This window comes from Bombina bombina, chromosome 2 (genome assembly GCF_027579735.1).
Source record: "Bombina bombina isolate aBomBom1 chromosome 2, aBomBom1.pri, whole genome shotgun sequence".
NCBI lineage: Eukaryota > Metazoa > Chordata > Amphibia > Anura > Bombinatoridae > Bombina > Bombina bombina.
This window is the reverse complement of record NC_069500.1, coordinates 1,070,435,182-1,070,454,421: the sequence shown is the minus strand read 5'-3', so window position 1 is coordinate 1,070,454,421 and position 19,240 is coordinate 1,070,435,182. Positions and strand designations below refer to the sequence as shown.

The window sequence follows — 19,240 nt, the reverse complement described above, 5'->3', positions numbered from 1 at the left end:
CGAGTCGCAGAAGAAAAGTGAGCGGTACACCTGTACCTGCCAGACTCGTAATACCAGCGGACGTTAAAAAGCAGCATTGGGACCTCTCAACCCTGCTTTTAAAGGCTAATGCAAGACTCGTAATCTAGCCGTAGGTTTGCAAATATACACCTCTGTTCCAGAATCTACCTTTGGACTGTAGTTTAAGGCAATTTGGATTTCAAACGAACTTTACCATACCAAATACACTTATTCTGAGTGGAATCTCTACAGTTTGTGGCTCACTACAGTGACACCAGACCATTGGATATTGCTAAGAACGTTATATTTGGAAATATTTGCAACTACTGCGAGCCTCCAATACAGACTTTGTATTTCACTCTATCTGGGAGTGATTTTACCATCAGGTATCATTTGTATATGCAGTTATCTGCATTTTAAATTATAGTTCATATATCGTTTCTATCATAGCTTTTAAAATTGTTAGCCTGACAGCTTATTCATTTCACTATTATCGTAACTCAGTACGTACAATATTGTATTTGCTACTTGTGCTATTTTAACATTGTATTCTTTTTAACATTGTAATTATTGGATATCCTGGATGCCGGCATCTTTTTTTGTTATTTACTTTTCTACCTACTATAATTAGTAATAATAAAATTAAAATGTATTTACTTTTATATGTGACACACACATTTATTAATACACCTTATGGATTGTTATTAATCTAACATTTTTATAGATCTCTTCTTCTGTTTAGTGCTATACCATATCCTTCCGTTTTTACGTCTAGGTTAGCAGTTAGGAGGTCTGCTTACCACACTGGGACTAGCTAGTAGAGATCGTTTAGAGTGTAGTATCTTTAAATCCCTGTTTTTTAAGAAATAGATAATGCCTAACGAATCTAATTAGATTTTAATGTATCATTGTTTTCATGAAAGTTATAGACATGTTTTCAAACTAATAAAATGTATTTTTTACTTCGGTTTGCTGAGTGTGGTATTGTTAAACTCATTTAGATATCCTTTCCAAGATTCCTCAGCTCCTGTACAAAAATGGGTCGTTCTGGTTTTCTGTAGGGGATGTTCGGATAGGCTATGCAATGCCCTTTTGAGTATTTGTTAACTCATATCAGCAGACTATGGCCTCGCTTCCATTGAGTCGTTATTCAGTTTGCGTGCACTCGCAAACCGTTAAATATGCTGTCGAAAGCAATATCGTTTATCGACTGTTTCCAATGGCGCGTTATACCTCAATATCGGCAGCTGGACTCCGGCTGCCGAAAAGATCTTCGCGTCCAATAGAAAGTAATAGAAGCCGTTAATCGATAAATTATACCAGGTTTCCAATGAAAGCGCTAACCGTTAATACACTGTCGGAGGCTGTCGATACATTGAGAAATATTACCCCCAGCTCAACTAGTTGTAAAGGAGGAAAAAGAGCTTTTTTGAGGCCTGTTTATCATTAAAATTGCAAATCCAAAAGAAATTATGAGTGTTTCAATGTACAAATAACATTATATATGCTACATTTATTGATCCTATGTATAGAAATATTTGCACCCATGTTGTCATAGAAATATCAATATGTATGTACATATAAAAATATATGCAAGCACCACAATTATGGAACGACCTCCCGCACACTTTCAAACCTTCCTTTAAGAGATCCCTCTCTACATATCTCAAAACAGAATGCACCTGTCATTGTTGATTATATATTTCCTACCTGTTCTATGTTAAATTTTTGGGCATATGTATTATTATTGTTTTTTTATTTTATTGTACCCATTGTATCAATGCAATGTTTTGTGTACCCAGGACATACTTGAAAACTATAGAAATCTCAATGTATCTTTCCTGGTAAAATATTATAAAAATAAATAAAATATCTAATTTTCAATGTGAAAATCATATTTATTCAATACAAAACGATGACACATTAAAGTTATAATGTGTCATAGTACTAATATTTATAAAATATATGTAATGTCATGTATGCTAAAGCAGATAATACATTTGCAGTATTTAGACTATTAACCAAAATACATAAGTGCTTAATATTACATACTTCAAGAAATATGAAGTATTGTCTTTAACATGGAGTTATTGAAACAATTTAAAAGTGCATTGTGCATTGGTCCCAGGGAAAGTCTGTGTCTGTTCATATGATGTCAATTAAAATGTATTAATGACCTCTATATCATGGCAATCACATATATGTTGTGTATACATCAGTGCTTAAATATCATAAAGATACATTTATCTAATTATTCTAAATATTGAATAATAATCTTGACAAAAAGGAGTGCATTAGTCATGATAGGTATTAGTCATGATAGGTATATATTTCAGATATTACATTCCACATAGGACTATAAGAATGAATGCAAGGTATTTGGCCATATCAACAGGAAGGAGTATTTACTTTTCAACTGTTCTATAACTGTATAACCCTTATTAGCTTCATCTGAAGGAGCAAACAACATATGCTTGTGGAATATAAATCATAACATTTACACATGTCACGTTGACTAATGTTAGATAGCATATACTGTATAAATTTCAGACACGTATCCCCAAGTATTCTTAAACGGCATAATATCCTCAATAAAAGGACACATACATTTCTCAACAATGTACACCTGCATATTAATTGACATCATGTGAAATAAAAATGAATAAAGCTGTTAATTTTTAGCAGATAAACAGCTATTAGAATAATATTAAGATATATGTTCAAATTTGGATTAGAAAAATGGATGCATATTTATGAGATGAAAATCGCACTTAAAACGTGCTTTAGTGCAAAAATTAGATATGATATATCTTGGGTTGAAAAAAAAGAATATTAATTAATTCTTGCGGCGGGATTTTGACTTTGGAGGAGAGGTACTTAGGGGGGAAGTGTGGCGTCTTGTGCGACACACACCAGCTGAATGTGAGGCTAATAACCAGGATTCAGGGTCCTGCAGGGAGATGACAGAGGATGCAAGTGAGGATGGAGTTTGGGGCCTATCCGCGAGCCTCTCCACTGCCTCTGCCAGGCGGACGAGTGAGGCATTATGGATGTCCATTTGGCTCTGTATCCTCCTGAAAGCCTGCTGCTGCTGGAGCCTGGACACCCTAAGCTCTCTATGTATGAGCCTCAGTAGATCATCCTGCTGGGACTGTGCCGGACCCTGTTGTACAGTTGGTGTCTCTCCGTATTGGTGACTGGGAGGTTGTCTGTGATGGAACTGTTGGCAATACATTGGTGGGTGCAGTGGGTGGTGGTGTGGATTCCTGTTGTGCCATAGGAGTGGGAGGCATATAGTACAGATGATGCAGATCTGTATGCTGCTGTGGTGGGTGCATCATCTGCTGCTGAGGATAATGATGTCGTGGTGGGTGCATCATCTGCTGCTGAGGAGGATGTCGTGGTGGGTGCATCATCTGCTGCTGAGGAGGATGTTGTGGGGGGTGCATCATCTGCTGCAGTTGGTGCAGCTGTGGGGGCTGTGCCATTTGTTGCTGCGAAGTATGCATGAACTGCCATTGTTGAGGAGGATGAGTCTGCTGGGGTTCAGAACCCAGAACATGAAATGTTGTCTCAGATGTAGATGGAGAAGGGCCTGATACATCCTCCATCTCATATGCCCTAGGCTGCTGCATATCACCTTCTAAGAGGCTGATATAGGAGGTAGTGTCGCCATAGATATCCTCATCCTCTTCAGTGAATGTAGGAACATCCTGCTGTGGTGTTGGTGCAGCTTCATACTCCTCCTGTTCGGAACCTACAAATAAATAAACAGTATGTTTACATTATCTATCTAATAGAATATATAACTTTGTAGCATAACAATACAGACTATTATATTCCATTGTATCGGATGCCGCAACTGGTGATGACACGTCTTGTGGAGAAGCCGGGAGAGGAGACTACAATCCCCAGACTGCAGTGTGGTGCACTGGATGAACGGAGGGAGCCAATCCACCAGGGGATATCACAGAAAACAAAAGAAATCCGGTGCACTCGGGGGTAAGAAAAATATGCAGAAGATTGCTTTATTAGATAAAATTCAAAATTGGATACACATGAGTGACAAAAAAGTCCAGAAAGGGTGCGATCCTGACGCGTTTCGCGCCGTTACAGGCGCTTAGTCATAGGATATGACCCAGGTGTGTACCACCCCACCTTATGAAGGGTAATGCAACCAACGAGTGCTCAGGAGGAACGCCCGTCAGACACTCCCCTCATTTAGGTTAAGGTGGAACACTCCTTTAGCACACATAAAAAAAACAGGTAATATAAAAGACATTATATGAAAATTAAAAACAATTCTGGAAATAACAAATTTAACAGGCTGATGTTTGACCATAAATAGGAAGAATAAAGGACTAGGATTGAAATACATTATCTATAAATGGGGAAATTGAAATACATTATCTATAAATGTGGAAATTCATGGGCTGGAAGTCCCAAGTAAAAGAAAGAATAATTAAATATTGGTAATCTATACATTAACATTTCATATGTTGTCAAATGTTTATCTATAAAGAGATCCAAAATGAAAATTTATGAAACTCAATATAAATAAAAAATATATTAAGGTGTTAATGTTAATTAATGTTTTTTTTGTTTTATATTGATAATATGTGATATGGGACACAAAGTCCAACATACATATTACATTTATAACGGCATTTGTGATAATTCATTTTACTCAAAAAAAATATATATATGAATTAATCTGTAAAGTAGGAAATATCCCACTCTAAATTCATGCCTTTTGGATATCTAGTTTCCAATTTAAGAATCCAGAATAACTCACGTTTAGTTAGAGACTTGTGTCTATCACCACCTCTGGGATGTCTATTAACTATTTCTATGATCTGGACTCCAAAATCTGGAACATTAGTAAAATGTACCCCTTTGAAATGCTTGGCTATTGCTGACTCCTTTTTGTAATTTTTGACATCCCTTATGTGTTCTCTGACCCTGTCACGAAATTCGCGTGAGGTCTGACCCACATATTGATGACAACAATGATTGCAGGTGATAAGACAGACCAGTGTTTTTCAACCAGTGTGCCGTGGCACACTAGTGTGCCGTGAGAGATCCTCAAGTGTGCCACGGCAGACTGACAACAGTGTGACATATTTTTTAAACTTTGCTTGTTTTTTACTCCCAGTGCAGGGGTAGTTTGTAGGAGGCATGGCATAACAGCACAATACATACAGTATGTGTGTGTGTGTGTGTGTGTGTATGTGTATATATATATATATGCTGTATTAGGCTACAATGTGTGATTTTTTTTTAAATTTTGGGATGGTGGTGTGCCACAGGATTTTTTAATGTAAAAAAGTGTGCCACGGCACAAAAAAGGTTAAAAATCACTGAGATAGACCACCCATTTGGATCTACATGTAGCGTGAACATTTATTTCAAAGGATCTGTCATTTACTGAACAGGTAAAGATGTTACCTAATATCAGCAATTGACAAGCTAGGCAATTGAAGTTATTGCATTTGTAGTTTCCCTTCTTATGTAGCCAGGTCCTAATACTAGATTGTTTTTTAGTTTCAACCATACTTGGCGACAATTTCGAACCTAAGGTATCTGGCTTCCTGGGAACAAACCTGCATTTACTGATGTAAGGTTTAAGTTGGGGATCATTATGAAGTAACCTCAAGTGTCTTTTTATAATGGAAACAATTCTATTGTAATGAGTAGAGTATGGTGTGCTAAAAACCACAGTGTCTTTGCTAAAGGAGCTGTTTCGATTTCTGGAAACTGCTTGGCTATATTTCGCTTCCTCTTGTGCTTTGTTAAGTATGTTTTCTTTATAGCCTCTCTTTAGGAGTCTAGTTTTTAGTTCCTCAGACTGGTTTTTGTATATGGTGTCATCATTTGTATTTCTTTTTAACCTGATAAATTGACTTTTTGGAATGGAATTTAACAAATGAGGGGGATGAGCTGAATGTGCATGCAGGATAGTATTACCTGCAGTAGGTTTGCGGAATGTGCTAGAAACAATATTTTTATTGCTCATATCACCCTTAAGTGTCAAATCCAAAAAGTTCACCTGTTAACTTCACCGGTGAATTTTAATTCCAAATTGTTGTTGTTTAAATAATCCAAAAAAGTAATTAGTGTGAAGTCTGGAATATTAGAGATGTCCAATATAAATATCATATCGTCAATAAAACGATTATATAATATGGTACTGTCCCTAAACTGATAATTATCTGAAAAAATGTAATGGAGCTCCCACCAACCCACAAACAAATTGGCATACGAGGGGGCAAACTTAGCCCCCATCGCCGTGCCACGAACTTGAAGAAAAAAGGAATGATTAAACATAAAATAATTGTGGGTTAGTAGGAACTCCAAACATTCACAAACAAATATTTTTTCTGCCTCACCTATCCAGGACCTACTTTATTGCTTGAATACCCAAATGGTGTGGAATCCTTGAATAGAGAGACTCTATGTCTACAATAGCCCAACAGTAAGACTCCTGCCTTTCAAAGATTTTTAGGTTTTGTAAAAGGTGACTGGAGTCCCTGAGGTAACTATACAGATTTAAGACCATGGGTTGCAGGATAGAATCCATCCACTCGGACACAGGCTCCAAAAGGGAGCCTATGCCCGAGACGATGGGTCTACCCGGAGAGGAAACTGGATTTTTGTGGATTTTGGGCACGTGGTGGAAGATCGGAATAGTGGGTGAATTGGGAACTAAAAGTTCTACATCTCTCTTATTTATAATACCCAAAGCTACTCCATCCTCCAGCAACATGACCAAGTCCTTTTTAAATTTTGCAGTAGGATCTGTTATTAGTGAACAGTAAGTGTCAGTGTCAGATAATTGTCTTTCTGCTTCTCTGATATAATCTACCTTATTAAGAAGGACAATGGAGCCTCCCTTATCTGCATTCCTGATAGTAAGATTGTCATTGGCCTTAAGTTGTTCTAAAGCAGATAATTCCTCACGTGATAGATTGTTATTTGAATGTAGTTTTTTTTGGTCTATGTTATTGGCTAGTTTTAATAAATCTCTCTCCACACTGCTTTGAAAAGCATTTATGTAAGGCCCTCTAATCTGTATGGGATAAAAATCCTTATTTTTTGTTCTAGGAGGAATGACTGGTGAAGTTGGATGACCACTGGGCAGGTCCCCACTTCCTAGAAGATCCCTCATAACCTCCAAAGCACAACAATCCTTGAAATCTGTGATTTTTTCAACATCAGGAACAGGGTTGTTAGTTACTAAATCTTGGTCAGAGTCATCTCGAGAGGTAAGTTGTGAATCTTGATCAAAAGACTTCTTGAGAGTCAGTTTTCGGACGAACCGGTTGACATCTATAAGGGTGTCAAACACCCTTTTTTTTTGTTTTCTGTGATATCCCCTGGTGGATTGGCTCCCTCCGTTCATCCGGTGCACCACACTGCAGTCTGGGGATTGTAGTCTCCTCTCCCGGCTTCTCCACAAGACGTGTCATAACCAGTTGCGGCATCCGATACAGTGACGTCACACGCCAGAGCCTCATCTCTTTTGCCTGCACGGAACGACCAGCGTCTTGGTACTCACTTGAAGGGACAGTACTTCTGGCAATCGGACGGAACACCGGAATGCTTCCTTTGCCAAACTACATGGAACAGGTTCAGTTTTAACTTTAACTTTATCACAAATTGTCTAATAATATTTGCTTTACTCAAAAGTGTTATAAAACCGTCAAATATACCTGTCTCCATTAGTAAGTTTGTGCTTACTATTAGCGAAATCCGCAAGTTCCATATACATATTCTTAAATTGTGAGTTCAAACACAATAGCTTCAGGAGACTACACAAAGACTACATCAAGACACACATTTAAATAATCCCTCTCTCTGCAGTGCACAATAAGGGGTTAAGGAATTTTGTGAGCAACTATACCGGTTCTAATTTTCCTTTTGTTTAAATTGGTATTGAAGTTGCATCAGAATTTTGTATAAGAACGTTGTATAACTGTCTTGTGTTATAAACACAGCACTCAAAATGCAGGACAAAGACATGAGTTCAACAGGCTCCTATTTTGACCTTGAAAATAGGAAGGCTTTTTTTCATACTATATTCAATTCTAGCTGTGAAGAAAATCAGTCCCCTGATATTAAACTTAGATTCAATTCTTTGGAAAAATTACTTAGTACTGACCTCAGATTAATGTGGGATATAGTGACTTTTGAACACTGTCTTGAGTCTAATAGAATACCAAGGGGGCTGCGACTGCGAAAATTTCCCACTTATCAGTTTGAGGATCAAGATTTAGTGGATGAATGGAATGAGGCCTTGTCTAATTGTTCCATTACTCTCATCAACATTTTGGTAAAAGATAAACAAAGAAGAAGAGAGAAACTAAAAGACCAAATTTATGATGATAAATCATCCATTAAATTATTCAAAACCAATGAAGCTTATGCCACACTAAAAGAACAGATGAAGGAGCACATCAAGAAGTTGGATACGGAGCTGGCGGAATTTAAGAAAAACAAATTCGACAGAGACAGAAAGGATTATGAAAACAATAAAATCTACTTCTGGCCCCAATATGGCAATAGGAGGCCCAGACGGTATAGTGGCAAGGATAAAAAGAACCAGCCCAAATCAATTTTGAAACATCAAAAAGGTAACAAAAAGGTATCTTTTTCCTCAACTGAGGCCGAGTCCTCAGACCCAGAAGCAACTTCTTTAATGTCATCAGATTTTGATAGTGGTTCTGCGGCTCCATCTTCAGCTGAAGATTCAGGTGATGATCTTGTGCCTACTACATCATCAAGTGTCCCTTTAGGAGTAACTCCAGACGCCGGACGCGGCGGTCACAGAGGAGGAAAAAGGAGTTACAGGATAGGCAAGAAATAGTGGATGAAGGAATGAATATTGTAAATCTCTCTGATTATAATCTCACCATAGAGGAGAAGTCTCTCTTGTCTAGAGGACTAGGTTTTGCACCCACTAAGAGATTCTCAGTGTTTGACACCATTATAGATGTCAACCGGTTCGTCCGAAAACTGACTCTCAAGAAGTCTTTTGATCAAGATTCACAACTTACCTCTCGAGATGACTCTGACCAAGATTTAGTAACTAACAACCCTGTTCCTGATGTTGAAAAAATCACAGATTTCAAGGATTGTTGTGCTTTGGAGGTTATGAGGGATCTTCTAGGAAGTGGGGACCTGCCCAGTGGTCATCCAACTTCACCAGTCATTCCTCCTAGAACAAAAAATAAGGATTTTTATCCCATACAGATTAGAGGGCCTTACATAAATGCTTTTCAAAGCAGTGTGGAGAGAGATTTATTAAAACTAGCCAATAACATAGACCAAAAAAAACTACATTCAAATAACAATCTATCACGTGAGGAATTATCTGCTTTAGAACAACTTAAGGCCAATGACAATCTTACTATCAGGAATGCAGATAAGGGAGGCTCCATTGTCCTTCTTAATAAGGTAGATTATATCAGAGAAGCAGAAAGACAATTATCTGACACTGACACTTACTGTTCACTAATAACAGATCCTACTGCAAAATTTAAAAAGGACTTGGTCATGTTGCTGGGGGATGGAGTAGCTTTGGGTATTATAAATAAGAGAGATGTAGAACTTTTAGTTCCCAATTCACCCACTATTCCGATCTTCCACCACGTGCCCAAAATCCACAAAAATCCAGTTTCCCCCCCGGGTAGACCCATCGTCTTGGGCATAGGCTCCCTTTTGGAGCCTGTGTCCGAGTGGATGGATTCTATCCTGCAACCCATGGTCTTAAATCTGTATAGTTACCTCAGGGACTCCAGTCACCTTTTACAAAACCTAAAAAACTTTGAATGGCAGGAGTCTTACTGTTGGGCTATTGTAGACATAGAGTCTCTCTATTCAAGGATTCCACACCATTTGGGTATTCAAGCAATAAAGTGGTTCCTGGATAGAGAGACCAAATATGGTGAGGCAGAAAAAATATTTGTTTGTGAATGTTTGGAGTTCCTACTAACCCACAATTATTTTATGTTTAATCATTCCTTTTTTCTTCAAGTTCGTGGCACGGCGATGGGGGCTAAGTTTGCCCCCTCGTATGCCAATTTGTTTGTGGGTTGGTGGGAGCTCCGTTACATTTTTTCAGATAATTATCAGTTTAGGGACAGTACCATGTTATATAATCGTTTTATTGACGATATGATATTTATATTGGACATCTCTAATATTCCAGACTTCACACTAATTACTTTTTTGGATTATTTAAACAACAACAATTTGGAATTAAAATTCACCGGTGAAGTTAACAGGTGAACTTTTTGGATTTGACACTTAAGGGTGATATGAGCAATAAAAATATTGTTTCTAGCACATTCCGCAAACCTACTGCAGGTAATACCATCCTGCATGCACATTCAGCTCATCCCCCTCATTTGTTAAATTCCATTCCAAAAAGTCAATTTATCAGGTTAAAAAGAAATACAAATGATGACACCATATACAAAAACCAGTCTGAGGAACTAAAAACTAGACTCCTAAAGAGAGGCTTTAAAGAAAACATACTTAACAAAGCACAAGAGGAAGCGAAATATAGCCAAGCAGTTTCCAGAAATCGAAACAGCTCCTTTAGCAAAGACACTGTGGTTTTTAGCACACCATACTCTACTCATTACAATAGAATTGTTTCCATTATAAAAAGACACTTGAGGTTACTTCATAATGATCCCCAACTTAAACTTTACGTCAGTAAATGCAGGTTTGTTCCCAGGAAGCCAGATACCTTAGGTTCGAAATTGTCGCCAAGTATGGTTGAAACTAAAAAACAATCTAGTATTAGAACCTGGCTACATAAGAAGGGAAACTACAAATGCAATAACTTCAATTGCCTAGCTTGTCAATTGCTGATATTAGGTAACATCTTTACCTGTTCAGTAAATGACAGATCCTTTGAAATAAATTTTCACGCTACATGTAGATCTAAATGGGTGGTCTATCTTATCACCTGCAATCATTGTTGTCATCAATATGTGGGTCAGACCTCACACGAATTTCGTGACAGGGTCAGAGAACACATAAGGGATGTCAAAAATTACAAAAAGGAGTCAGCAATAGCCAAGCATTTCAATGGGGTACATTTTACTAATGTTCCAGATTTTGGAGTCCAGATCATAGAAATAGTTAATAGACATCCCAGAGGTGGTGATAGACACAAGTCTCTAACTAAACGTGAGTTATTCTGGATTCTTAAATTGGAAACTAGATATCCAAAAGGCATGAATTTAGAATGGGATATTTCCTACTTTACAGATTAATTCATATATATATATTTTTTTGAGTAAAATGAATTATCACAAATGACGTTATAAATGTAATATGTATGTTGGACTTTGTGTCCCATATAACATATTATCAATATAAAACAAAAAAAACATTAATTAACATTAACACCTTAATATATTTTTTATTTATATTGAGTTTCATAAATTTTCATTTTGGATCTCTTTATAGATAAACATTTGACAACATATGAAATGTTAATGTATACATTACCAATATTTAATTATTCTTTCTTTTACTTGGGACTTCCAGCCCATGAATTTCCACATTTATAGATAATGTATTTCAATTTCCCCATTTATAGATAATGTATTTCAATCCTAGTCCTTTATTCTTCCTATTTATGGTCAAACATCAGCCTGTTAAATTTGTTATTTCCAGAATTGTTTTTAATTTTCATATAATGTCTTTTATATTACCTGTTTTTTTTATGTGTGCTAAAGGAGTGTTCCACCTTAACCTAAATGAGGGGAGTGTCTGACGGGCGTTCCTCCTGAGCACTCGTTGGTTGCATTACCCTTCATAAGGTGGGGTGGTACACACCTGGGTCATATCCTATGACTAAGCTCCTGTAACGGCGCGAAACGCATCAGGATCGCACCCTTTCTGGACTTTTTTGTCACTCATGTGTATCCCATTTTGAATTTTATCTAATAAAGCAATCTTCTGCATATTTTTCTTACCCCCGAGTGCACCGGATTTCTTTTGTTTTCTATTATATTCCATATTTATGTGTATATATGTACACACACATACATACACACACACACACACACGCACACACACACACACACACACACATACACACACACACACATACACATACACACATACACACACAAACATACACATACACACACATATAGTGTGTTTGGGATAAAATACAAGCATATATGACCATAACTGATGAATCTTTATAGACTGTGTCTTAAAGGAACATTGTTAAAGGGACACTGTACCCAAATATTTTCTTTTGTGCTTAAGATAGAGCATGCAATTTTAATAAACCTTCTAATTTACTCCTATTTTCAAATGTTCTTTATTCTCTTGGTATCTTTATTTGAAATGCAAGAATGTAAGTTTAGATGGCGGCCCATTTTTGGTGAACAACCTAGGTTCTCCTTGCTGATTGGTAGATAAATGCATCCACCAATCAAAAACTGCTGTCCAGAGTTCTGAACCTAGAAAAAAGCTTAGATGCCTTCTTTTTCATATAAAGATAGCAAGAGAACGAAGAGAAATTGATAATAGTAGTAAATTAGAAAGTTGCTTAAAATTGCATGCTGTATCTGAATCACAAAAGAGAAAATTTGGGTACAGTGTCCCTTTAAGGACAATGACACATGATTTATATGAAATGCTTAATATTCTTGGATATTATATTATCAATATTCTTGCTTGTCGGAGCAGATATACAATACAGAGTGCTTGCTGAACATATTAAATACAACTATGTAAATTTAGATTCATAGCTAAACACAGATGGGTATTTATGATATACAACATATATACATCACATATATGGTTATATTTAATATTGAATATTCAGCTTCATACACCTCTTCAGGTGGCACAGAGGTGTCCATTGTCCCCTTACATCCGTGAACAGATTCATCCAAGATGACATTGGACAGCATCTCCTCCCATGACCTTAGGTGTATTCTCTTGCTAGGACCACCACCTGTCCCACGTGCATATTTGTCCTGCTGTGCCAGCTTAGCTTTGGTTTCCCTCCTGCAGTCATGATAGCGGTGTTTAATGCTGGCAGTAGAACAATTACGTCCTAAGCAGTTGACTGCCACTCGAATCTCCTCCCACAGCTTATTCCGGACACCCGGCCTCAGGTTAGGGTTCTCCAGCTGAGGTGCCCTCTCCAAGTAGGCCTCAACAAGAGCCTCCTTCTCCTCCTCAGAGTACCTCTCCTCTCTTAGCCTGCCCTTCACACCTGAAGGGCCAGCAGACACAGACTCTCCCTCCTGTGACTGGGGACCAGCCCTCTCTGCCTCCTCTGTCCCTGCAGGCTGTGACAGGCTACCACCAGCCCCACCCCCACTTGCCACAGTCTGCCCCACTCTCCCTCTTCTTTGTGTGCCTAATTGAGGCTGACTCCTCATCACTCCTCCCACCTCCACTCCTCTTCCACCCTCTCTCCTTCCCTCCTCTGCCAGGGTTTGAGGAAGGACAAATCCTCCACCCAAACCTCGGCCCCTATTCCTGGCTATACTACTCCCCACTTCCCCCCTCCCCCTCCCTCTATCCACCCTCTCCACTGCCCTGCCCCTAGCCACCCCGTTCCCAACTCCACTAGGCCAATCCATCCCTTTCTCCTTCCTCCCTAACTCTAACCTAACACTAAAGTCCCTAGCTTACCTAACTACACTAATTCACCTAACTAAACCCTAAATTAAATATCCCCAACACTAACTACCTAACCTATCTAGACCCTAACTATCTCTATTCTATATCCCTCAAAATAAAAATAAAATGTGGGGGTGAAAATAAACAAAGGGATGTAAATGAAAAAGGAAAAACAAAAGAGGATTATAACAAAATTATCGAAAAATAATAAGGGATGCAAATGAAGAAAGGGGTGGGCTATATAGTCAAATGAAACAAAAAATATGGGATGTAAAAAAAAAAAAATAGGATGGGCAAAATGTATAAAAAAAAAATAAAGTTATATAGTGAGGAAGGGAAGGGTAGTCAAAGGGGGGATGGGAAGTGGAATAAGGGGATTAATGAAAGGAGTAATAAAGGAAGATGGGGATATGGGGGGTTAATGAAATAAAAAAAAAATGTGAATGTGTTTGTATCAAATAAAAGTGTGTGTGTGTATAAACTAATGTGTGTTAATTAACTAATGTATGGATGTGTGTGTGTGTGTGTGTTCCTAATATTATATGAGGCCTACAATAAGAATATATGAAAATAAAATATCAAACTCTCCACTATCTCTCAAATAACTCTCAAAAACCCAAAACTCCTACCAACGCAACTAGCTCCCGTGTCTTTCTCTCTAGAGGCGATCACAGGTAAAGAGCGCAGGCGCAAACCGTTATTCTTATAGACAGAGGTCGGGTTACCATGGCAATGCACTTGTTATGGCGTGCTTTTTGACAAATCCGACATCGGTTGGCAACGTAAACTTACATACGGCTGAAAAGAGCGACTGCGCGCAACACGCTAATCTTTTCAATGGAAACCTGGTACTAAAATGGAGCCGTAAATTACTTTTAGCTGTCATCCGCTTCGGTAGCTTACGGCTCCATTTTTAACGACTCAATGGAAGCGAGGCCTATGTTTTCTACATCTTTTTTACTCAAAATAATTTAAATGGAGAGAATGAACCATGTGCTATTACTCCACTTGTAATCCAGCCCTATGTGTATATGTTATGCATATATCTCATCTCTTATCTTGGTATAGGGGATTCTGTTAGTAGTATATCTATTTTATATTATTACAATTAATATTATGGGGCATATTTATCAAGCTCCGTATGGCTGAAGGCTCGCCGGAAACAGACGTTGTGAAGCAGTGGTCTAAAGACCGCTGCTCCATAACTTGTCCGCCTGCTTTGAGGCAGCGGACAGAAATCAACCCGATCTAATACGATTGGCCGCGAATCTGCAGGGGGTGGCATTGCACCAGCAGTTCACACAAACTGCTGGTGCAATGATATGCGCTGCATTTATCGATGTGCGGCGGACATGATACGCTACTCTGTATCATGTCCGCTCGCACATTGATAAATATACCCTTTGATCTTTAGAATTATTATTATCAATCTACTATTGTTTTATTTAGGTGCTGATACATTTTAATCACCGAAGATATTTCACAACCTATGCATTTACTGCCAAAATATTTGCAGAGATATTCAATACATTGCATCCTTATTGCCAGACCATGCGCACATTGCCAATCAGCAATAGCAAACACAGTTTATTTATAATATATTCAATGCAATGAACACAAGTTGTAGAACAGGTTCAGCAAGTCAGTACTTTGGTTGATGGTTATGTATAGCAGAATAAAGCTTGAAAAACTTAGTCACCAAAAGAAATCACAATTTATAAATAGCTCTAGTCCTCAAGATGTAATGAAGGTTGCAAAAAAGTGTTATCTATTTTGCTAACTCTTTCAGTGAAACATCAGATGCCAAGGTAGCAGCTATGAATTATTAAAAACAGTAAATCCAGTCAGCGTGACGCGCACCTTAACAGCTCTTGCAGTTAATAAAACTAAAGAAGATAACGCACACTGAGAGCCCGAGGATCCTTTCTAAATTAAGGATAAAATAAATGAGTGTTTAATTAAAAACAAAATGGCCATATCATCATATCAGGGGAATAGAGAGAAGATATTAAAGGTCATGCAAGCGCAGAAAAAACTCAAATGCATTAGAGCATTTTATTATTGTACTGTTGTTTTGCATTTAACTATGGGCTAGAGTACAAGTGCCGTGTTCACGCTAACTTGCGCGCAAATTACAAGTTGAAATAAGGCACATTCGCTTGAGTGCAAACTAAATTAGCACTACCAATATTGCTGCAAATCTAAATTTGCCTAAGCCGAGTTTGCTAAAGTGAAGACCTAGTGTAAATTGTTAGGGTTAAAAAAGAATGTATACCAAATACAACATAAATGCATAAAATATACTCATATATATATATATATATATATATATATATATATATATTTATATATACACACTCTGATACAAATTATTAATTATTTATTTATTTTTTTTATAAAATATTTTACCAGGAAGGATACATTGAGATTTCTCTCATTTTCAAGTTTGACCTTGTAATATGCACACTAACCCGCCTGCATAAAAACTTAATTTTAGTGCGTGCAAATGAAAAATGATTAGTAAGCGCACCACTTGTAATTTAGCCAAATATATTTAACCTCTTCAGTGCAGATTATGCCCTGTTGTGGTCATGTGCATCGGCTGCTACATGCTGATAACTTACTAATCTCCTTCCCTTTCCCCAGCTCTTTTCAGAACTGCATGTGACATCACCACATTCCTTTGTGGTGACATAACAGACAACCAGGAATTCCATGATCACTAAGGAAATTCCTGGTTGTAAGCCTGGGGTTGGGGAGGGCTTTAAGAGACCATATATCAGCACCCAGATCACTTACAGGGACAAGAGACCCCTCATTTAAAAAATGATGCAGATAAGTGTTCTAAATTGGCAATAACCTGTAGCAGCACATAAACTGTTCATAATATAATATAACAGTGTGACTCTTGGCAGGGCCCTCCACCCATTTGATCCCTATAAATGTTTCCTTGTATACCGTCTATGTTTATAGCGCTGCAAAATCTGTTGGCGCTCTACAAATAACTAATAATAATAATAATAATAATAATAATAATATTATATTGGAGGTACAAGTGACCCATCATTTTAAAGAGCGGGTTTCCATTTCAAATGAGGGGTTGTATGGCCCTGTATTATGCAGGTCATTACCCTTAAAGCGGCAAATCAGCACTTCAAACAGCTGTTTACATTGAGAGGGATTTCCCCCTTATTTGTGCTAGGGGCAGTCTTCTCCCTTTCAAATGAGTTGTCACTTGCCCTCTCTAGCATAAACGAAAGGGCAACAAAGGCTGCATTAAGGTCACTCTCCCCTCCGGGTAGACAACAGTTTACAAGCTTGATAATAAAAAGCTTGCTGGCATTATATTGTAAGGAGTATGTCTTTCCTTCATACCCAAAGCCCTGTATAGCGAGATAAACAGCTCACCATAGCAGAGAACTTTAGATCATTTGGCCCTATGTGTGCTGCAGTTTTTTGCACCCAAATAATGGCAATCACCAGCATTTTACACAGGTACCATCATATGGACAGGGGATGACGGTAATTAGGGGTCACACCTCTATATTAAACAGTAAATACATGTAAAATATAATAATATGCAGATGTATTTTTTTATTATAGAAAATGGGATTAGGCATTATTATTTTTTTTATCAGTACAATAATTATCAAACATGATCACATTTTAATAGTATTTTTTAAAAATAATTTATTCATTGAGAAAACCTTGTTTTACATTTTGGCGATATTTTCATCTAAAATCAGGAAGTACAGTAAAAAAATCAATTTCCAGAAGTAGAAAGTGGCCACAACTTTTGTCATCTTCTATACCAGGATTTTAAAATGATCAGTTCTCATACTGTAAATTGTGAAACCACAAGGTGACGAAGATTTAAAATATTGTCAAAAATTCCAAACCTCACTTGTCTTTGCTAAATTTCTATTTCTGTAAAAATATGGCAATAAGAGGTTCTAGATACTGTAAATTATGATTATTGAAAACAAAAGGTTTGGTACTTCTGTTTACTGTAAACACGCAAACAATTCTGCAAATAAACAAGACAGAATGGCAAAAACCTGATCTCAAAGACATGATTGTCATAGAAATCCTAAATGCACATTTGTGATGAAATGTGGATTTTCGTTTCGTTTTAACTAAATGAATATGTAAATAAAGGCCCAACGAAAACGTTTTGTTTACTTAATTTTTTTTATAAGGGGTTAATACCTTCAGTGGAGGCTCCTCCATATGATCACAACCGCACGTGAGCCTCCTGGGAAAAGAAAAAAGAAAGAAAATACATTTTTTTGGCTGAATAAATATAATTTCTCCAATAGCCCCCTATTGGAAAAATTATATTTATTCTGCCAAAAAAGGTTACAGTCTACTGTCCAGTTTAATAAAAAAAATCCTTTTATATACCTCTATACCTCTCTACCGCACGTGCGGTAGAGAGGTATAGCCTGCTATATCCCTTTGCACATTTTTTCTATGTGCCTGCTGCTCCGCCCATAACAGAGCCTATACCTTTTCTAATAGCACAATTTTCAGTGTGCGGTTGGGCCATTTCTATGGGCAGGCAACAGGGGGAGCTCCCAAGGCTAGGAACTAACTACAAGTCCCATAATGAATAGCCATTACTTAGCCAATGAGAGAGTGGTCTGGTGGTCAGGGGAGGAGGGGCTGCAGACTTGCGCACGTGTGGAAAAAACACTGGCACTGCTAATCAAGGTTTGTCTCTATCCTACGTTATCATCATATCTACTTAGGCAAAAACTCACTCAAGATCTTATTACAGCATAAAGATAGAGAGTACTTTATCATCATATCTACTTAGGCAAAAACTCACTCCAGATCTTATTACAGCATAAAGATAGAGTGTAGACTGCAACAGCAGCAGCCAGCAAGTAGAGCAGTTCAGTGTAGCTGATCAGAAAGAATTACAGCAGTGAAGATTTTTAAGATGGAAAACGTTTTTACTACATTTGTGTTATGTATATTCTTTACTGATAAAAAACGATTTTTTTTTATTTTACATCTGTAGTCTAGGAAACTAAAAAAAAATCGTTATGCATCAGTAAAGAATATATATAACAAATGTAGTAAAAACGTTTTCCATCTTAGAAATCTTCACTGCTGTAATTCTTAAATGTTATGCACCACTGCCACCTGCTGGCTGCAAGTAATATAGCAAGCACTATAATATGATTGTGTGTGAGGGTAATATATATATGGTCAGTATGTCCTTTACAGGAATAGGAACAAGCTGCTAACGAAGCAGGATACTAATATTGAACTGCATACTTTCAACTTGATGATAATTTGTTTCCACAGAGGTTGAAAGCAAACATCTCCATGTTATGTGTCATTTATAAGAGATGCAACCTTATGGGACAGAGGAGTTTATCATTTTACGAGAAGAGGGGAGAAAGAACTACCGCTGGACTCAGACGGGCAGAGGAAACGAAGCTTCCGCTTACAACAAACAAGAGGGCTTTTACCTGCCTGAGGGAGACGCTTCCAGCCTTAACTGCTTCACATCACTAACACCTTACCTCATATGATTGAGGGTTCGGAAGTAAGTAGA

General features: G+C 37.5%; 1 protein-coding gene across 1 annotated transcript in view; it reads right to left on the bottom strand.

Annotated features, from left to right (window-relative positions):
• Nucleotides 1-3,002: 3,002 nt before the first annotated feature.
• The window catches only part of LOC128648167 (uncharacterized), a 35,256-nt gene continuing 19,018 nt past the window's right edge, over nucleotides 3,003-19,240 (bottom strand). Inside the window, exon 2 of the mRNA XM_053700826.1 lies at nucleotides 3,003-3,757. Within this exon, the coding sequence (XP_053556801.1) occupies nucleotides 3,138-3,635 (498 nt within the window). The 5' untranslated portion in view covers nucleotides 3,636-3,757 and the 3' untranslated portion in view covers nucleotides 3,003-3,137. The remainder of the gene's footprint in view (nucleotides 3,758-19,240) is intronic.